Raw genomic sequence first — 22,134 nt, 5'->3', positions numbered from 1 at the left:
AAAACCCTAGCTCCACCTGCTCCAGGAGAATTGGACAGCCAGTTTCTTCAGAAGTACAGCTTTGCCTGCCATTCACATTAGGTGATCAGAACCACCATGTACATGTTTTCTGCCATCCCATAAATGAGAATAGTGAATGGAGAGGAAGACAGAGTTGATCAGAGCCAGGAAATTCTGAGTCAGAAGCTGTGTGATCATCAAAACCCCGTTCCAGGAAACCGTGTCATGGGCAATAGGTAATCTCTATGCACAGTGATGCCTGAAAGACCCAGCACCTTCAGTGACCAATTAGTGAGGATAGCTAGCTGTGTCCTCATCTGAGCAGGAGGAATTCCGTACGAGGCTTTGCTTGTGTCAAACATACTGTGTCCCTACCTGACCTCTGTGGCTGGCCTAAGCCTCAATGCAATATTTAAGAACTTCTCTTTGACCCCCGGCCCCTCATAATGTCTGTGACACCTGTGTCCAAGCTCTGGGCAGGTATAGGCAGCTTAAGAGAATGCAGCACAAACTTCTGACCCGCAAGTATCTCTTGAGCACACAGGGCTTCCTCCCTGACCCCCAAGCCCCAGCTGCTGCGCTCTGCTTTTATAACCAGGAATTACTTTTCAAAATCAGAAAATGAAAAAATCAAATTGGGTTAAGTAATTAAGCGTGTTTCCTTTTCTGTTTCCTTTGGTTTTGTGTTTGTCACAGTTCTAGAATTTCTCTGTGGGACTACAGAGTTGGGGCTCTGTTGCTGAGTTGTGAAAGCGGGGAGCTGGGTGGAGGAAGGGCCCGCATGCGTCTGCTGCCCAGCACTGCCTCCAGCTTGGCAGGCACAAGTGGCGCCGGCCCGCAACCTTGGACAGCAGCAGCTGCGCGCTCTGATTCCTTTGAACCGCTGCTCTGACCTTTCTTCCTACTCGGTTTTGTTTCTTAAAGGACTGTGTCCAGGAACTTTTCTGCTGTTTTCACTTTACTTTGCCTATAAAGGTCTTCTGAAAAGCTGGATGAGCTGCGTTTCCGCTCTCCAGATTCTCTGCTTTCTCACTTGGCACAATCATTTCTCCCAGCTTCATCACACAGGGAAGAGGGGCTGGGGTTCCAGTTGGTTTCCCATCTATAGGCAATGTGGCACTGATTTCATTCAGATCTGTAAGTGACTGATGCCAGAATTGCAATCTTAGCTCATTATCTAAACTGTAATTGGGGGATTAACCTGTGGAATAGGACAGTATACAGCGTAACAGGTCTTGGGTCCAAATACCATCTCACTGACTTTTTAAATGAAATTCTTTTTGTTGCGATTTTGCTCACAGTAATAAGTATTTGGTTATTCTTGTTAACAATAGGGTATACTCAATAGGATAAAAGATAAATTTAAATAGTGTCCATTTAAATATCAGGAAAAAACTTTTTGACAGAAGATGGTTCCATTAGGACAGGGGACAGCTGCCCACCTGAACTTTGGCCTGTCCTTCTCAGAAGGACACAACATTTGCTCAGTTAATGCCTCTCAACTGTCTTCTCTGGGAGATAAATATAATGTAATCGCAAAGTTTAAGGTAATTTTAGAAAATAAGCGAATTAAGCTTTAAAAGTAAAAGAAAACCTAAACAGTTGAAACCTAAACCTGAATTTTCTGCCTACTGGCCCAAGCATTCATGTTATTTTAGGTGTGAAACAGCTCAAGTGAAAGTTCGCCCATAAATCTCTACGATATTTTATTGGTACTGCTTTATAATAGAGATCAAAGATTGGGATTGGAAGCCTGTCTTAATGTAGAGTCCAAAGAGTTTTAAGATGTTTCTTTCTGACACCAGCAGGTTGTCAGATTGTTGATGTTTTGTTAATGTCAAACTGTGTAGCAAAGAGTTGATCAAATTCTGAATTCATGGAAGTGTTGATATGGAAAAGAAAACTCTTTAAACAGAGATGTTGGCTGGCAAGTGAATTAATCTATTTCCTTTAAGTTATTTCAGTGTGTAAGTGGGGAGCTAGCTGAGAGTACCTTGTTGTTAAAACCTCGAAGTCCTCAGAGAAAAGGGGTAAAAGTCACCAATTCTTAGACTGCAGATATGGGCTGCGATGGCCAATGGGTTATCGCACTGAGGCCTGAGGGAATGTGGTGGGAGCCGGCAAAGGCCTGGGCTGAAAGGGGCAGAAGAGGCCCTGCAGCCCCTCCAGGTGGTGGAGAAGCCCCTATGACTTGGCTTGTGGGCATCTGGCTCCCACGTCACTGCTAGTCCTTCCTGCTCCTCCTTGCCTGAATGATTGATTCTTCCCTTCTGTGGCCCTTTGTTTTGGTCACAGGGCTGTCCTGGCTAACCTGCTGCTGAACTTGGCCAGCCTGCCCGCTGTGGCTTTAGCAGATGTTTCTGCTCTCTGAGACTAATATAAGATTTTATAGTCTTGTTGGTACCCCCACCCAGCTGCCTTGGGCAGTGGTGTATTTACCCAAATGATCAATTTCTCTCTACTCTCTCAAGACCTGGTCCAGAATACTTAGAAAGTCAGTGTCCTATCATCACTGTCCCTTTTCTCCACGGTCAGCTCTTAAGCTCTGCCCTGACTCAATTTTGGTCCTGGCCCCAAAGCATGCTTAAGAGGGCTTAGCATCCTTCAAGCCCCGTTTCCTTTTCTGCTGCCTGAAGTCCTTATCAGTCTTCATCCACTTGGTATTTGTTGAGTACCAGCTGTGTGTCATGTTGCAGGGATGTAAAGATGAGACAGATTCTGGTCTTGCCCTGGGGAAGCAGAGGAGGTAGACAGGTAGCAAACACTTGCAATGCATCAGGCTACCTTCAGGTACAGAAGTGCCCCAAAGGTGAGGAGAGAAAGGTGAGTTAGAGAAGAAAGAGAGGTTGTATCTGCCTGGGCTGGTGGTGGGAGAGGAGCTTCTGCAAGGGCCAAGAAGACTTCACAAAGCAATTGTGTTTTGAACAGTGTTTCACATTTTGAGTAGAAAATTTCTAGATAAAAAGTGGGCAGAGAGGGCATTCCAGGCAGAGGCTAGAAAAAGCATAGAATGTTCAAGGAGCAGAATGCAGTTTGAAATTGTTGGGGTGTGCGTTGTAGAGAGAGCCATGGATGAGGTTACAAAGAGAGGCCTGGAGTGGTAGGTGAAGGAGCTCGGATTCTGAGGGCATGTAGGGAAGCGATACGATCTCCTTCGACCAAAATAGAAAATCACCTTAGCAACTGTGTGGTTGAAGGATAGCAAGGCCAGAGACAGGAAAATTGTCATCGGTACCAGGGCCCTTCCCCCCAGTCACATCCTCTTGAGACTCTGAGTAACTACCCCAACACAGAGATCTTTGCTCACAAAATCTTATGAGAGTTTACCGATGTGGTGATGTCCAACTGGACCCCAGGAGAACTAGAACAATAGATGTCTTTAGCCTAGTGCCAAATGGACATTCTGAACAAGCAGCATTTCATTTACTCCATATTACAATGTCTTCCCAATTCTGGCAATGCATATCACACAAGAAGAAGTAGGGAGAAGCAAAGGGCAGGGAAAATGGAGAAGTTAGCTTCCCACTGTTATCTTTGCTGTCCCCTTGGAGATAGGGTTCTTCTCCTGCTTCCCCGTGGGGAACTCTTGGCCACCTGTGACCTTAGCCACTGAACATTGAGGGTCCAGGCTTTTCCAAAAAACCCTTGGCCCCATCGAACCCTCTAGGCCCTCCTTCATCCACAGGACATGCAAAAGTCCATTTACTAAATTCAGCTCCTTAACTATTGGGAAGGTAAAGCAGTGTGTCCTAATATAAATGGAATTGCAGATTATCATTGAGTGGAGATTAGTAAGAGGATGCAAAAGTCTGGAGAATAAGCAAGTCTTATCTAGAATAATTTCTGCTCCAGAATTGTCACTGATTTTTATCCTGAGAGAGGAAGAGAGACATATCCACACTTGAACAGTGAAAGGAGGAGAGGAAAAGACTCATTTGAGAGAGTTAGAATTCAGATCTAGGCTTGGGAAGTGATTGGATATAGAAGGCAGAGAGAGGAGAGTGAAGAATCACAGGCTAATCCTCAGCTGTGTTCTGGGGGCAGGGGTGAGGAGTGTGGTGAGGCATGGGTGCGGTGTTTTTTGGTGGTTTTGATTTTTGGTGGTTTTGAGGGAGTGGTGGTCGTTTGCTTCCTTGCTTATTTAACTTGGGATGGAGTGCTGCTCTTAACAGAGGTAGGAAATGTAGACAGTGGAACAGGTGAAGAAGGGAGGAAAATGCTGAACTTTGTCTTCTCCATGTGGAGTTTGAAATGTTCATGGGACATCCAGTTCATGGTGTCCAGAGGGCATTGTAGAGGTATGTGGAGTCACAAGGCCAGAGGGCCAGGCCTTGGACATGGAAGACACTCATTGTGAGATGGCAGGAGACCAGGGCACACATGTAAAGTGAGTGGGCCTGGGAGAGACTGGCCAAAGGGAAGAGCTGGTAGGTTGCTTGCAACAGATTGAGTCTGATGATCTCAGTTTTCTTTGTGAAGAAGAGTTGAGGTTTTCTATTGAGAAAGATTGAGAAGGCAGTCAGGTAAGAGGTCTGAGGAGAGTAGTAATATTTTGGGACCTTATCTGAGGGGTGTGGGGAAGGAACTAACAAAGACAGGTGAAAGGCCTGCCAACCCTCATGGAGGTAAGAACTAAGACAGCTTAGCAACTCACCTCCATATGGCCCAGCAATTTTCTCTGTCACTGCTCAGTGAGGACTTGCAGAAGTAGGAAAGGCCGATTTATAAGATGGATCATGGGGTTTGTGGAGCTGGGATAGTAGAAGTGAGGTAAATAAAGAACCTTGAAGGAATTATCCTTGTGGTTCACACTGCATAGCGAAGTTAATGAAGACAAGATAGGATAAGACTGGGGAAAAGGATCAAGGGGTCAGGGAATGTGTGAACATTTGCACAGTTTTAATGATAGCCAGGAATTTCCCAACTCCTGGAGAGACCTTTCTTTTCCAGTCAGACATGGTGTTCCACACTTATCACCCTGGCCCCGAGGCTCTCAGGAACCATGGCAGGCCTCATGTAGCTGACCTGTGTGCATGGACTCTTACGCCATGGTCCAGGTGAGTCTCCCTCTGACATACGGGACTTGGATTGGAGAAAGCAGCTGATCAGAAGGGGCTGCCTGCCTCTCCTTTCCAGCCCTCCTCCACAGGGATCCTGCTGTGCCTGGGGTTGTGGGAGAGCACATTCACAGTGACGCTGGCAGGAATTAGGCCCCATTTATGAGAGACTGATGTGCCAAACCACAAATGTGATTGTAACCTCTTAATTCCTTTTCCTTTGAAACACAGAGGAATAACCATCTATTTACAAAACTATATAAACATAAAGAGTGTTTTCTATGAGAATTTCAACTCAATTCTGCTTTAAGACCTGGTAAATGTCTTTTATAAGGAATGCTTCTTAAAAATTAAATATAATAGGGACCAGGCGTAGTGGCTCACGCCTATAATCCCAGCACTTTGGGAGGCTGAGGCGGGTGGATCATGAGGTCTAGAGATCGAGACCACGGTGAAACCCCGTATCTACTAAAAATACAAAAAATTAACCGGGCATGGTAGTGGGCGCCTGTAGTCCCAGCTACTCGGGAGGTTGAAGCCGGAGAATAGCATGAACCTGGGAGGTGGAGCTTGCAGTGAACCGAGAGCACGCCACTGCACTCCAGCCTGGGCGACAGAGCAAGACTGTCTCAAAAAAAAAAAAAAAAAAAAAAAAAAAAAAAAAAAAAAAAAAATTAAATATAATTATACTAACCAAAAAGTTTTAAAGTTCAGCTTTTTCATGAGCACTTAGATTGGTAACTGACCATTGCAGTGTGATTAATAAAATGTATTTTGTGTAAGATATAGGACACCACACAATTTTTATAGCCTGCACAATCACTGCATGTGCTGATAAGTTTTAGGAGGTAGTAGCCCAAACAGTGTAGCTTATACTTAAAATACTAGTTGTTTATGAAGTTTTTTTTGTCGAGATGCTTAAATATAAGTCTCGTGTATTTCATAAAATGTTTTATGTGATGCAGTAAACATAGAAAAAAGAGGTGATCCATCTCCTGGGCAGAAGCCAGTCAGTTGTCTACACACTGGAAGTGCCTACCATGCATCAGGTGTAGAGAGAGACAGGAGTGAGGCCTGGCCCTTGCTCCTGAGGTTTCAGTGTCCGTGGCACTCGAGGCACCTGAAGAAGCAATTAGGACAGTGTGGTAAATGCAGCTGAAGAGCAGGGAGGATGGAGTAAGTGGCTGACTGTGTAGGATGGCCCCAAATCATCTTTGAAAGAACAGGGGAGGTATATAAAATACAGCACACACTATGCCTGGGGGATTTTGGATAAACCTTTTAGTGGCAATGAACTGAATCTGAAAGGATGTACAAGAGTTTGCCAGATGTAAAATATCTAGAAAGGTGTTTCAGAAAGAGGGACTGGCACAAGCAAGAGCTGGGGCAGCACACAGACAGGTGAAGGGGGTGCAGCGGGAAGGCCCATGTGACTGCTGTTGCCAGTGCCCCAGGAGAGGGCCAGGGCACAAGGCGGAAGGGAATGCTGAGCCCGGTGACAGCACACCTTGGACACCACGGACTGGCCAGTGAGCTTTCACTGAGCGTCTTCAGTATTGTTCTACCAATAAGAAGACCAAGACTCAAAATTTTACTAACTTGACCAAAGTGTACAAGAAGCAATCAGCCCAGGATTAGCCCCCAAGCCCGCAGGAAAGGTGGCAAAGCCTTTGTTCTATTTCCTGCACCATGCTGCTGCTGAGCCTATACTTCTTCAGTCATTGGTAAAAAGGTCTTTAGACCTTGTTGTATTTTTTTAAGTGGTGAGGCCCTTTTTGCAAATTATATCTGAACCCCAAATTCCAACATATAGAAACAGATCAGGTTTTCACTAGATAATTAGCATACATTTATTTCATATTTAAATGTGTAACACAACACCAATTAATGAAAACAGTGACTTTCTTTTTAATAAGCTCATTTATTTTGGAATGCTTGCAGTTGACAGAGAACTTGCAAGGGTAGTACAGAGTGGTCCCATACCCAGTTCCTCCATGTTAATGTCTTATGTGACTACGCTTCATGTGTCCTAACTCAGAAACTGACATTGGAATATTACTGTTAGCTAAACTCCTTACTTTATTTGAATTTCACTAGTTTTTCCATCAGTGTTTTCCTTCTGTTCCACGGTCTAGTTCTGGCCCAAGTTATAATGACTTTCTTTTGACAAACACTAAAATATGAAGTTAGGAACTATAATGCATTATCAGATGCTCAGTTTTGTGACTTAAAGTAAGATACTGCCTTGAACACTTAGAAGACACACTATCTGTACAAAAGGCATTACGCCCTGGACTAATGTCATTGCAACAAGCATGCTGGGTGGCTAAGCAGCCAGTTACCAAAATACAGTTGATAGAACAAACTGTCTGTTAATGCAGCCCAGAGGAGAATACAAGAATGCACACCCAGCAAACTTGATGTATTCTGTCTTAGCTCAGGCTCCTATAGTGACATGCCATAGTTTAAACAACAGAGATTTATTTTCTCCCAGTTTTGGAGGCCAGAGTCCCATATCAAGGTGCTAGCCAATTCAGTTCCTGGTGATGGTCTCTTCTTCATTTGTATATGGCTGTGGCCTCACATGGCCTTTTCTCTGTGCCTACTCATGCAGAAAGAGACTTGTGTCTCTTTCTCGTCTTACAAAGTCACCAGTCTATTAGACCAGGGCACCACCCCATGTCCTTATTTAACCTTACTTACCTCTGAAAGACCCTATCTCTATATACGGTCACACTGGGGGTTAGGGCTTTAACATATAACTGCGGGGTGGGTGGGGGGGTGGCAGGGAGGGTGCCAATTTAGTCCCTAGGATAGCCCAAAGGCTGAGTATGTGAAATCTTTATCATTCAACCATGATGGTATCATATTGAAGCTTTCTCCATTTTGTGCACTATTTTTAAACAGGTGAAGATGTACCATTTTATAAAACACTTGATATATACAAGAAAATGTTAAATATTTGGATTACATTGTAATGCATCACAAAATAAGTTAGCAAAGAAAATATAGTATTGTCTGAACTGATGGTGCAAAAGTAATGCAAGAAAAAAATTTCAAAAGTAGTTGTCTGTAAAAGCTTTTACCAAAGGCTGTTAGGAAAAGCTATTACCAAAGATATCAGGTAGTCATTAGGTTTCATATAGATGTTAAAAGAGATGGCATTTTTTAGAAATACCAAACAATTGCCAAAATTATTTGTTATTGGTTTGGGCCATGAGTTCTAGAATTTACTGTTCCATACCAAAGATATTTACTGTACTAAAGTAGAGTACAGTTGCAGATACTTCATGCAGAATAAGAAGCTGCTGGGGTTTGTTCTGTTTCTGCCCATAAAGAAACATAATTTGCTAAATGTACCTCAACTACAGCATGGCCGCCCTTTGTGTATCACTTCTCAGTTACCTAGCATGGGGTTTCAGTGTTATCCATGCTCAACACTGCAAGCCAAAGTGGGCCATAGTAAGTGTGTTGAGTAAATGGCTAGTACTGCTGATGTTTTTAGTTAGAGAGATAGGGTGGATGGTCCCAAGAAAAATATGGGAAAAGGAACAGATAGGCGTAGATAGGAGAGAGTTTTTGAAGTATCTTCAGGAGATACAGGTAGAGATATTCATTTCATCTTTGGAATACTAGAAAAAAACAAGTAATATTTTGGGACCACTTCTAGTCATCATTTGAAAGTAAGCTGAAAAACAATTTTTAATTAAAGGGTATATACTGTTGACTCCGTTTATTATGGAACAGAAAGAACAATAAGGAGAATAAATGATTTAGGCTTAAAAAATGGGAAAATAGATAACTACTTGATCACAATGTTTATCTGGGAAACCTGGATGTATGACCCTTTCAGTTTTATCACTCCAGTGATATTTTAGTGAAGTATTCTCTTAATGTTCCAAAATGTAATTTGGTAAATTGCGGTATATTCAGTTACTAAAACATTGATTCAGCAATAACAATAGCTTATTTTACTTTTAACGAAATCCTGTCCAGAGTTTACACTCAGTTCTTGGGCCCTTAAGTATATGTATAATTCAACTGGAGTACTTATATCCAAAAGCACAAGTACTTCTTGAGTCTAGAGCTTCAGGTTTAGTAGATAATACAATGTAGCTATTTTCCATTGCTTGCAATGTGCTTTTTGTCTTCTTTTACCAGTTCTCCTCACTTTCCCAGCTCACATTCCCATCTGACTCTAGAGGCACATGGAAAAGTATACAATAGTGTGGTCTTTCTGCAGAGTCTTTGGGAACAGAGCCACCTCCATCTTCAGCTTGCTCTGGAAAAGCTGAAGCTGTTCACCAAAACTCTGCCCGCTGGGCTTCTCCTAAGCAGGTTGGAGAAAGGTGCTCATGGGCCTGTGCTCTGTTTACAGGTGGTCCCCATGCTTCCCAGGCTGCTGTGTGAGGAGCTGTGCAGCCTCAACCCCATGTCTGACAAGCTGACCTTCTCTGTGATCTGGACACTGACTCCAGAGGGCAAGGTAACAACTTACACGTTTTCTTTCTCCACTTACCTCTGTTCCATTCCATGAGTCATGAAGTACTCACCATGTGCCTGGCACTGGCTTGGGTGCCATGGTAGCCAGGACAAGGGAGATATGGAGCAGCCGTCATAGAGAAATGTCAGAGTCCCTGCCTCAGAAGAGCCGTCGGCCCCACTTAGAAGGCAAGACTGACCCTAAGCACTTTGAACAGGTTTCATGTCTGTTATCAGGTGAAGGAAGAAATTGAGTAAGCAGAGTGATGCCCGGGAGGCTAATGCAGGAGACAGGGTGTAAGTGGGATTGAATGAGGATTGGCAAAGGCAGGAGGGGCAGCCCAGCCTGCAGTTAGGAGAGCAGAGCCTGTTTGGAGGTGGATGTTAGGTAAAGTGGGAAGTTTACATAGGTGGTGTGAAATCAAACTGGAGAATCACAAATGAATTGTAGGTGTTAGGGCTCCTCTGAAGTGTCATGAGAAAGCTGATTGTAGAAAGGTCAGTGGTGCATCGTCATGCAGGATGATTGGAGCTGTGAAGATGAATTAGCAAGGTAGTGCTATAATCAAGGCACAAGGTGGTGAAACCACAGACCAAGAACAGAGAGAAGGATGTCAGCAGGGATTCCTAAGCATAGGGAAAAAGATGTCTGTGCCTGTTATTGGGATGTGCCTATGCATATCATAGGGAACGACAGGAGAGAGATACATGAAAGAGAAACTAGTCCCCTCCTGCAACCGAAACAACTCCAAACATTCAGAAGTAGGGTCCTGATTAAGTAAGCTCTGGTGCCTTCTCAATGGAATATATGCAGTTATTAAAGTTGTTGACAGAGACCATGGAAGAACATGGGAAGTGTTTATACTGTAATATTAAATGGAAGTAAAAAAAGATACTTAATTATAAAGAGGTTCCAAATAAAGATAGAGGATCAAATACCCACATTTACTTTCATTCCCTCCCAAAACCTCACTAAAACAACAGTAAAGGGATTTTTTTTTAAGACATAAACCCACAAGGACAAAGAGAGTGGGAGAGGAGACAACAGCAACAAAATTTTGGAATCTGGGTAGCAGATGGATGAGTGTAACTGACTTAGCAGTCCTGAGAAAGCTGAATCCTGAGCCAGCAATAGAGAAAGCCAAGAAACAACCCAGTTTACGCAGAAGAACCCTAAACAATTCAGAAATTGACAGTACCAGATAATTCTAGAAGGTGGGGGAGGGGTGGGGGAGAATGAGGCTAACAACAGTATTGAAAGTTTATTTTTAAAAATTGCCCCTCCAGCCGGGCGCGGTGGCTCAAGCCTGTAATCCCAGCACTTTGGGAGGCCGAGGTGGGCGGATCACAAGGTCAGGAGATCGAGACCACAGTGAAACCCCGTCTCTACTAAAAATACAAAAAATTAGCCGGGCGCGGTGGCGGGCGCCTGTAGTCCCAGCTACTCAGGAGGCTGAGGCAGGAGAATGGCGGGAACCCGGGAGGCGGAGCTTGCAGTGAGCCGAGATCGCGCCACTGCACTCCAGCCTGGGCAACAGCATGAGACTCCGTCTCAAAAAAAAAAAAAAAAAAAAAAAAAAAAAAAAAAATTGCCCCTCCTGTAACTTAGCAGAAGATCAGAAATGTGTTCTCTGGACGGGGTAAAGTAAGAGGTGTCGGAACTAGAGAACATCAAACATGCTTGATGGTAGTGATACCTTGGGGGAGATTGAGTGACTGTTGGCATATTGAATGTTAAGAGTATCAGCTTTCTTTTTGCTGCCAGCCCCAGAATTCTGGTCGCCAGGCCTATATCCATGAGTCGGGACATGGGAAAATCTCTGAGGAATCTGAATAGCGAGGAATAAAAACATAAAGATACTAACCTTTAGAGTTTCCCAATCAACAGCCCAGCTGTCTCTCCCTACAGTAAAGTTTACAGACTATTAATAAGCTTCACCCACACAGTCAGAGCTTTTTAGGATTTCATTTCCATGTATGAAGAGACAACCCGAAAGAAGCTTCTAATATGAAATAGGGAAGCTATTACTAATGCATTGATTCAACAATAGCTTTATTTTACTTTGATGAAGCCCTGTCCAGAGTTTACACTTAGCCCTTGGGCTCTTAAGTATATGTATAATTCAACTGGAGTACAAACAAACAGGAAAAAAGTAAACAAACAGGAAATGAAGAAAACACACAGGAAAAAGCAACTAGAACGAAATACACTAGCAGGGAAAAGAAATTAGCACTTATGTCTTTAGGGAATTTTTTAAAAAAAGAAATAGCTGTATCACAAAATCTTGATACTTTAAAAAAGAAACATTTGGAGGGAAAAAAAGAGCTCTTGGGAATTAAACATAGGTTAGAAGAATTAGAGATTCAGGATATCTATTGAAAGGTAAAGTTGGGAGTTGTCCCAGAAAGATATAGAAAAGACAAAAAATTGGAGGACTAGTCCAAGATATACAATATCTGTTCAATGACCATTCCAGAAATAGAGAACAAAGTAAACAGAGGAAAAGAAATGATCAACAATATAATTTTAGGAAATGCCCCATTCCTGGAAGATATAATTTTCCATATTGAAAGGGCATACTGCCTAGCACAGGTATAGAGACACATCATCAAGACACATCATTATAAAATTTCAGAACACTGTGGACAAAGAAAAGACATACAATAAAATCAGAAATCAGAATAACTTCAGACTTTTCTACCACAACCCTAGAAATTAGATGACAGTGAAGCAAAGCTTTCTAATTTCTGAAGGACCGTGATCTCCATGCCAAAATTCTGTACCCAACAAAGCTATCAATAAAAAGGGTAGGAAAGGGCTTTTCCAGACATACAAGGCTTCAACAAAAATGTCCATCTCATACACCCTTTCTCAGGAAGCCACCAGAGGATGTGCTTCACCAAAATGAAGGAGAAGTAAATGAAGAAAGAGGAAGACATGGGACCCAGGAAACAAATAATCCAATACAGGAAAGAAGTGAAGGAATCACTTAGATCAGGGCTGACAGACTTTTCCTGTAAAGGGCCAGATAGTCAGTATCCCTGTCGAAGCTACTACACTATCCTTCAGGTCTGTCTTAAAGAAGATGCTAAGCGCCGGGCGCCGTAGCTTACACCTGTTATCCTAGCACTTTCACAGGCCGAGGCAGGTGGATCACTTGAGGTCAGGAGTTCAAGACCAGCCTGGCCAACATGGTGAAACCCCACCTCTACTAAAAATACAAAAATTAGCTGGACCTCGTGGCGGGCACCTATAATCTCAGCCACTTGGGAGGCTGAGGCAGAACAATCACTTGAACCCAGGAGGCGGAGGTTGCGGTCATCTGAGATCGTACCATTGCACTCCAGCCTGGGCAATAAGAGCGAAACTCCATCTGAAAAAGAAAAAAGAAGACGCTAAGTTGGATCCTCTCATGGGCTTCTACATTCTGTCTGTTGGAATCAGTTGTTTTGGTTGATATGTAGATATGTAGCTGGAAAAGAAAGGAGCATTTTAATAACTTTTTCAGATAATTGTGGCTATTCATTTTTGTACTACACCAGACTTTAATAGTTTCTCAGAAGTTGGTTGCACCAGGCACGGTGGCTAACACCTGTAGTCCCAACACTTTGGGAGGCTGAAGTGGGCAGATTGCTTGACCCCAGGAGTTCGAGATCAGCTTGGGCAACATATTGAAACCCTGTCTCTACTAAAAATACAAAAATTAACCAGGTGTGGTGGCATGCGCCTGTAGTCCCAGCTACTCAGGAGGTTCAGGTGGGAGGATCACCTAAGCCTGGGAAATCGAGCCTGCAGTGAGCCATGATCACGCCACTGCACTCCAGCCTGGGCAATTGGAGTAAGATTCTACCTCAAAAAAAAGGGGGGGGGGCGGGGCTGAGCACTGTGGCTCATGCCCGTAATCCCAGCATTTTGGGAGGCTGAGGCAAGAGAATCGCACAGCCTGGGCAACATAGTGAGACCTCGTGTGGACAAAAAAAAACCAAACAAACAAAAACAAAACAGACACCAGAGTGTGTGCTCACTCTCCCCAAAATACCCGAGTCTAAATAACTATAGTTTGTGTGTCAGTTGTTCCTTCAGGTGAAAATGGTGTTCCATAAAATGAGCAATCAGTTCACAACTCAGTTATGTAAATGCTTTTCCTCAAGACCACCAGCGTGCTTCTACATGCAGCAAAAGTGAAAAAGACTAGCAATCAAGGGTTGAGACATCATAAAATTAATAATCTTTACTCCTCTGTTGAGAGCATTCAGTTGTTCGATACAAGTATGAGGTATTGGAGTGCAGTAGCCACAGATGCGCTGGGTGCCATTGTCGGATTTGCACCAAGGCAGCCGCTTTACCCACGAGGGCTTTTGTGCCACCAGTGTAAATGTCAGCATGTGGAAAGGACAAACACTGCCTTAGTATTATTATGAAAATAGTTTTGACCTCCTGGACTCCTGGAAGGGTCTCAGGGATTCCTAGGGGTACATGGTCCATACCTTGAGAACCAAATGAATAGTTGGTGGAAGGTTTGGAGTAGATTAATATATATAGCACACAGAGAAATCAAGCTGATAAAAAGACAGTTATTAATTCCAGTGAGAATAAAAAGTCGTATAGAAAAGTAACACTTAGTATTTATGTAACCATAATAGTAGATTGATAAAATGAATTCTGATCATTGTCATGTATTAGGAGGATTAAGGACTTGAATAGTTATGTGGGCATGGTGGGGGAGGGAGTGTGTATGGAAGGAAAAATAAATTATCTTCTGTAGTGAAAAGTTTGCAAATAACACCAAAAAAAAAAAAAAAAAAAAAAAAATCAGGAAGTAGCAGACAGGTTATATAGAAAGTTAACACCCAAATACTCTTTTAGAAGAGGTTAAAGTAGTTACTCTTGGGAAGTAACAGAGAGGGACAGGGGGCTGCTTTTTTTCATAACAAGACTTTAAAACTATTTGAACTACGTATACTTTAATATTTTTATTGTGAAAAATTTCAAACATACATGAAAGTAAAGGGCACTATAAACCCATCCTCCCCACCTCCCAGATTCAACTACTATCAAGACTTTTTTTCATTGTCAAAGTATTTTGAAACAAACCACAGACATGTCATTTTGCTCAGACATATTTCAGTATGAAGCTGTAAAAATTTTGGACATTTTCTTATGTAGCACAATGCCATCAGCACACCTAACAGTGACTACTAATGCCTTGGTGTCATTCTAAACCCAGTCCATAATAGATTTCCTTGCTTTCTCCCATAGATTTGCCTGAATTGGGATCAAAACGAGTTCTACACATTATATTTGGTTTTTATGGCTCTTAAATATTGGTTCATTAAAAAAAAGGACCCTTTTAAAGATTTTTTTAAGATTTAAGAGGCAAACGCTATCCGAAAACAAGGAATTATGAGGACAGTATGCCAGCAATCATATTTTGGTGGGGGTGGGAGCATGCATAGGGGAAAAAAATGAATGGAAAAAGACAGTAGGAAATAAAATAGAATGCCAATAGTGGTTATGTTTGGATAGTAAAACTATGAGTAATTTTTTCTACTTTTTTGTATTTTCTAATGTTTTTTGAAAACATGTGTAGCTTTTATATTTTTATAAATGCTTATTTTTGTGAAAGTTTAACTAAACAGAAAATAAAAGCCCATAGAAGAAAGCTAACTTGAGTCAACAGAAAAGAACCTTGAGTCTGAATTATGCCTGCCAAGGTCAGACCCAAGAAATAAAAAGCTGCCCAATCTAATGAGCTTCTAAAATATGAGGGTCATAAAAGAAGCACTAGAAAGTGGCAAACTGTAACTCAGTTGGCCTCTGGGGTTTCTGTTGGAGTTAATGTCTGGTGCCCAGGCCGCTGGCATTAGGGACTAGAGAGCAGGTGTGAAGTAGGCACAGGATCCAGGAGGGGCTGTGGGCCTCAGTGCAAACCAAGCCAGATTGGAAGTAATGAGAGTTTGGACTAGACTCAGGGTTGTAGGGCAAAGCCCACTAACCACACTCCTTGCACTATGGTTATCCAAACACCCTACCCGGACCAAGCAACCACATGAGAGGTAGACCTGGTTGGTTAGTCCTGGGATGAGTATCTCTTACCCACAGTCAAGATGCATGAAATGAGAAGTCAGATTCCAGACTTACATCCAAGGGATGGTGCTTCTTCAAGACACTGGCAAGGAAAGCTTGAGGTTAGCAAGGGCCAGGGGAGCAAAGTTCGGAACCAGATGGGAGGTTCAGGGAGCCAGAGAAGGCCAACGGGCAAGGGGTAGCCCTGCATCAGGAACCCAGTGATGAAGAGGAGGGTCTCTGAAGCCTGTGTGGCCAAAGTCTGAGGCTGGTTTTGCAAGCAGTGGTGACTTGTCTTGGCTTGGACTCAGAAGGAGCCAGAGCAGGGCCAACAGCATCATGCCATAGCTGCTGCGTAGCCACCAGTCTCACCTGGAGTTGAAGTGGAGAAAGCTGTGTATTTTTCCTTAGTCTATTGGAATGGCTTACTTTCTGGAGCAGGCGTGGTCAGCTATAGAAAGACTGTTCCAAAGTTTTCTTAACGCCCACTAAATTTTTTTTAAAACACTCACAAGAAAATCTTGGACATGTATGCATTCATTAAGCTAGTGCTCAGGCTTTTAGGTCAATAAACGCTGAATAATTTATTTTTAGCATATTTCTCACATGTTGGTTGTGAGCGCCTTATTCTCTGACTTAGTAACTAAGTCCTTAGACCTTAGAACCTTAGAATCTTAGGGCCAAAGATCAGAAAAATAAAAGAAGGGTTTCACAATTGATTAGCTCTCCTCAGTTTGTATCTCCTGTGACATCCCTGCTGTGTGCTGTATAGGATTAGTCAGGACCCAGAGTGTACTATGGAAGTCACCTGTTTCAGCCATTTACTTAGGTCAAAAACCACGGGGTGATTCTTGACTTTGGTCTTTCTCTCGTGCTGCATCTGCCAGTGCAGCACACAGTCTGCCAGTGTGTCATCGCTGCTTTGCTTTCTGAATGCCTCCAGAATCAGCCCCCTTCCTTAACTACTGGCACTAATACCTGGGTCCAAGCTATGCTCTCTCACCTTGACAAATACAGTGGCCTCTTGACTGTCCTTGCAGCCTCTGCCCTTGCCCCACGTCATCTCCTCTGCATACAGCTGTCAGAGTGATCCTTCTGAATCTTAAGCCTTGTCTCTCCATTAAAACTTTCCAATCTGTCATTCAGAATAAAAGATAAAACGTCCTGACAATGGTAACTTTTTCCTCATTCTTTTCTGCCTGTCTTCTGTGCTAGAAATGCATGGACTCCAGAGTCTTCTTGCAACCAGACTCTCCTCTCATGTCCTGGAGCGTTGCTGCTCACAGGAGAGAAGCTGCCTTTGATGTATAACCGAGCTCTCTGCTGTGCTGCAGGCCCTCTCCCCAGCTCCAGGGACTTGACATCAGTCAAGGTTGAATTTCCCCACCTGCCATCTTCTCATATCCTTCAAGCCTCTGCCTCTTCCTTGTAGCTGAGCAGATCTTTTCCTCCCTGCTTAACTCATTCCATTCTGAGAATTGGACATTGTAGAACTAAGGTGTGTACCAGTTCGGGCTTTCTCAGCTGAACCTTTAGTGCTACTTGGGAATCCTTTTGTCACTAGGTTCCAAGCCTTTTTTCTTGGGTTCCTCAACCTCAGCCTTGCTATCTACTCCTCTTTCCTTTAAGACCCATCATTTTCCCAAGTACTTTTCATTTCTTCTTCTTGGAAACCAGAGAGGCTAGCCAACTTCAACTGCTGAAGTCCCCCTTGCCACATCAAAATTCCTCTCTGCCTTGCCACTACATGGGAGGCTGAGGCAGGAGGATCACTTGATCAGATGGAGAACAGATCGAGACCCTGTTTCTAAAACATAAATGAATGAATACATAAATAAACAAATATTTGGCTGGGCGTGGTAGCTCATACCTGTAATCCCAGTACTTTGGGAGGCTGAAGTGGGCAGATTACCTGAGGTGAGGAGTTCAAGACCAGCTTGGCCAACATGGTGAAACCCCATCTTTACTAAAAATACAAAAATTAGCCAGGCATGGTGGTGGGCGCCTGTAGTCCCAGCTACTTGGGAGACTGAGGCAGGAGAATTGCTTGAACCTAGGAGGCGGAAGTTGCAGTGAGCCACCTGTGAAGAGAAAGCGAGCATTCCTCTGGGTGTAAGTGGATTGTGTGCAATGGTGCTTCAGTCTAGATATTCACGCCTTAATCTTACTGTGTTCATCTCTTCCTATTTCAGGGGAAGCCTGAGCTTTGCTCGGTGATAGTGGCACTAGTGCGAGGGCTGGGGCTTGTGGAGGAGCCTCTTGTTTGCTGTAGCTACCCCACTGTCTCTGTCGTCTACAGTTGCTAGGACTTTCCCTAGCAAGTTGGCGTCCTTTCCACCACAGGCATGACCTGCCTCTCTCTGCTCTCTTCCAGCCCGTCCTCTCTCAGCCCAGTCCTTTTCAGACACTTGCTGCTTGGCACCTTTGACTTCTTTCACTGCAGGGCTGCCCCTACTAAGGATGATTGCCCTGTGTTCGTAGCTCTAAGAAGCAGCCAAAATCCACTCTGCCTCCCACCCACCATCACTCCAAACAGCCTGGTTTTGTTCCAGTCAGGAAAAGGTTTCTTTCTTCCTCGTATGTTTTTTGAACAAAATATTTTGCATACAGAAGCCCGGAGCTGCTGCAGAAGTGATTTTGTACCTAATTATTTAAGATTATAAATTAACCCCACTTGCAGTTTTTTCAACCAGAGATATATCTTAATGAGGTGCTGACATTTTTCAGAGGATAAATTTAAAAATACCTTTGAATGGAACTGAATAATTTTCAAAGGAGGTGGTCATACTTTTGTATCAATATAGGAAGTTGATATGTGTTTGAGACATACTTGGTTTATTTTACTTCATCATCTGCCTCTGTCTAATTTATGACCTTCACCTGAAATGTAATAAAAGTAACACTAGATTTTGGGTCTGTCTTTAACTGGATCTGGTCTTGGCTGCCACTTAGGAGTTTGTATGACTTTTGACAAGTTCCTGGCCTGTTTTCTCAACTGTAAAATGGGCTGAACAATGCACTCCTCCCAGATGTGCTGGGAGATTTTAGAAGTAGTAGGTATAAGAATACTCCTAGTGTTAGACTACTTCCAGTCTTACTTAGTACAGTAGGTAGGCCTTGAATTACGATGCTTCGGTAGATAATCATTTACTCCTTTTTCAGTAGGTTTTTCCCAGTAATACGCCTTCAGTCGGTGTCGGCACTGTATTTAACTTGACATTCTGAACAGTGATATTGCAGAGTATGTGCAGTAAACTCACCTGCCTACAGAAGATGACCCAAATCCTGTGATTAAGAAAGAAAAGAGGGGCCAGGTATGGTGGCTCACGCCTGTAATCCCAGCACTTTGGGAGGCGAAAGCGGGCAGATCACAAGGTCTGGGGTTCAAGACCATCCTGGCCAACATGGTGAAACCCCATCTCTACTAAAAATACAAAAAATGAGCCGGGCATGGTGGCACATGCCTGTAGTCCCAGCTACTTGGGAGGCTAAGGCAGGAGAATCACTTGAACCCGGGAGGCGGAGGTTGCAGTGAGCCCAGATCGTGCTACTGCACTCTGGCCTGGCAACAGAGCTAGACTCTGTCTCAAACAAAAAAAAAAAAAAAAAGAAAGGAAAGAGGAAAGACATGATCTTTGGTATGAAGGGTTTTGTTTCTGAAGCTCCCCCTGCTATTTCTACTTTTTCCATGAAAAACTCTGTCCTTTTGTCTTCTGCCACTGGCTGTGGTTATGCACTGGGCATTGATGTGAATCCAGTTTCCAAATTGGAAAGTAATGAGGTGTTCCATCCAGAGAGGCCTGCCTTCCATACTGTGAGCTTGGCTGTTCTGAGGACCCCCTCTATTTGGATCTTTGCTTTCTTGCTGCCTTTCTCTGTGTCAGGCGACAACAGGCTCCTTTCTTTTCTGCTTGGCTTCTGCAGAGGATGGTTTCAGGCCTTCTTTCCCTGGCCTAATCATTTTTCAGTACATGTCAGCTATGACTCCCAGAAGCGCTGGATTGTGTTAAGGCAGAGTAGATTCGGCTGCCAGAGGTCCCTGTCCCTGAGCAGGAAGTTCCTGATGGCTCTTCAAGCTTCTACCTCAGCCCTTCGTGTATTTAAAGAGAAGGTTGGGATGGATTTTCAGGGTTGCAGGCATTAAGGAAGAGGACTGAAGTGAAGCAAAAGAGCTATGGGAAAGTGATCATCAGCACTGCAGTCTCCAATTTGGTAGTGTTCCTATGTGCTGTTAGGAAGGGATATCTGTCTTGACTGATAAGGAAACAAAGTAGAGGTGCCCATTAAGGAAAAAAAAGGGAGCTCAAATGAACTGATAGCCAGTGCCACCGTGGGCAGTGAGCAGGCTTTGGTAAAGAGTGACAAGCTGCTGCTTTGGGCAAGTCTCAGGTAATCAATTTTAGGAATACCTCAAGATTCCAAGGGGCTCCTCATCAGGGCCAGCAATCAGAGGGGTGAGAGGGAGCTACAGAGATGTGCTTAGAGCCAGGAGACAGGGGCATGCAGGGCACAGGGGTGTCTGGGAACCTCATGGAACTTGCTGCTAAGTTTTATGCATAAATATTTCAGGGAAGAGGGCCTGGAGCATTCACTAAGTTTTTTTCTGTTTGTTTTGTTTTTTTGAGACAGAGTCTCACTCTGTTGCTCAAGCTGGAGTGCAGTGGCACAATCTCCGCTCACTGCAACCAACACCTCCCAGACTCAAGCAATTATCGTGCCTCACCTTTCTGAGTAGTTGGGATTACAGGCGTGCACCACACCATGCCTGGCTAATTTTTTTTTTTTTCTTTGTGGAGATGGGGTTTCATTGTGTTGGCCAGGCTGGTCTCAAACTCCTGACATCAAGCAGTCCACCTGCCTTGACTTAAAGTGCTGGGATTACAGGCATGAGCCACCATGCTTGACCAAAATTCACTAGATTTTGAAAGCAGTTCTTGACCCATGGTTTATGTGAAAACAGATGCCCAATCAGGGTGCAGTGGTTGCCCTATGCTGGAGCATTCACTTGGGAAAAAGACCACAGACCCTGGGAGGCTGCAGACCCTGTGACCTGAATCCTGGATGCTGGAGGGAACCTCCAGACCACTTGTGAAATGTGAAAGAGAACGGTGGAATAGAATTGAAGCTGACATTTCCTGAACATGCTGAAGGCAGACTGTACAGCACGATGTAGACGCACAGAAGGAGTGACTGGGTTTGGAACGAAATGTAGAAAAGGAAGCAAGCTAAATCACCAGGGGAAACCCTTGAGACCACAAGAATGAAGAGGTCATGGCCCTGTCATTCCAGAGGAGGCTGGAGCAGCTCTTCAGGAAATGTGGATGTGCGAGGAGGACAAGCCTGGCTGAGCCTAAAAGGGGCTCTTCAGACTCTTCTGGAGACCTGCACGTAGCCCTCCCCACTGGGACTGTCAGGTGGTACCTGGAATTGACTCTACAGTTGCTTTTGCCCACAGCACACACATGCTTCCTGAGAGTCAAATTCAGACCTGCTTGCCACAGTGGAAGACTTGTGAGATTATTTGAATCCCTTATGTCTTTGGATAGTGGTAGTTCTTGGAATAATATGGAAAGAATAATTTCAGGATTGTTTTTAAAGAAAAGTTAAAGTCAGTGATTACAGATTCAAGACTCTTATAAGGCTTTGCTCTGGACAAAAATGTGAGTAGTTGCCACCATTCTCTTCCTCTACCCCATGGCTGCCATTTTTCGAGAGTATTGATGCTTCCTTTAAGGGAGGGTGAGGGTACCAAAGTGGTCTCTCCAGCCTTCCAGGGCAGAAGCTGTATTCTCTGGAGGCTTTGTAGTGTGAACAACTCCTGGGCAGGGCTCAGGCCTTCCCCATGGGGGATGCCTACAGACTCTTCAGTTGGCTTTTTGGAAAGTATTGTCTCAGAGGTTGTGAACAGAAGGGTTGGCTGCTAAAGAGCAAGGCAAGGGGGATGTCTGCAAGCTCAGGTTAAAAGGTAAAAGGTTCTACTCTTGACTGGCACTCCCTCCCTTTTCTTGCACAGGAAATACACTTCCACGCATTTATCTCAGAGCTTTTCCATTCTCCTCAGGCCCTCGAACTCCACCTAGCCTCCTTTGTTCTTTGCCTCATGCTCGACTACATAGATTGGGGTTCTGTGATAGTCATGCTCTCCACTTCCCTCTTCTTCCCCTTAAGGTCTCCTCCCCTTTCCTTCCTTCCCTCCTCCCCACCAGGCCACGCTTCCTCTGTCCAGGATGGATGGCCTCCACTTGGCCCAAAATCCCTTTTGTTCTCTTGTGTCTTCAATCTTCCTTCAATGCTGGTTTCTCTTCTTGACCCTACAACCGCCACACAGCCCTCTGTTCTACTCATTCCAAAGCGCTCCTTCCCTCCCATCCTTTTGGAAGTGTTCATCCACACTGGTTGCATTGCCTCCACTTCCAATGCCTCCACCTATCCTTAACCCGGTGCTTCCCAGGCTTTTTCACATGTCACACACAGAAGATGTAGCTGTTTGAGTGGCATAGGGGATGTGTGCAGGAGGCTGATGGGAGG

The 22,134-nt window shown here is 44.0% G+C and overlaps 1 protein-coding gene across 3 annotated transcripts in view; it reads left to right on the top strand.

The window, feature by feature from the left end:
• DIS3L2 (DIS3 like 3'-5' exoribonuclease 2) overlaps positions 1 to 22,134 on the top strand; it is a 380,125-nt gene that overhangs the window by 281,550 nt on the left and 76,441 nt on the right. For all 3 annotated transcript variants that reach the window (XM_050751081.1, XM_050751079.1, XM_050751080.1), the window contains one exon: positions 9,436 to 9,543. In XM_050751081.1, the coding sequence (XP_050607038.1) occupies positions 9,436 to 9,543 (108 nt within the window). The remainder of the gene's footprint in view (positions 1 to 9,435; positions 9,544 to 22,134) is intronic.

Source organism: Macaca thibetana, chromosome 12, assembly GCF_024542745.1.
Source record: "Macaca thibetana thibetana isolate TM-01 chromosome 12, ASM2454274v1, whole genome shotgun sequence".
Lineage (NCBI taxonomy): Eukaryota > Metazoa > Chordata > Mammalia > Primates > Cercopithecidae > Macaca > Macaca thibetana.
The sequence above is the reverse complement of the archived record's forward strand: the minus strand, read 5'-3'. Positions and strand labels throughout refer to the sequence as shown.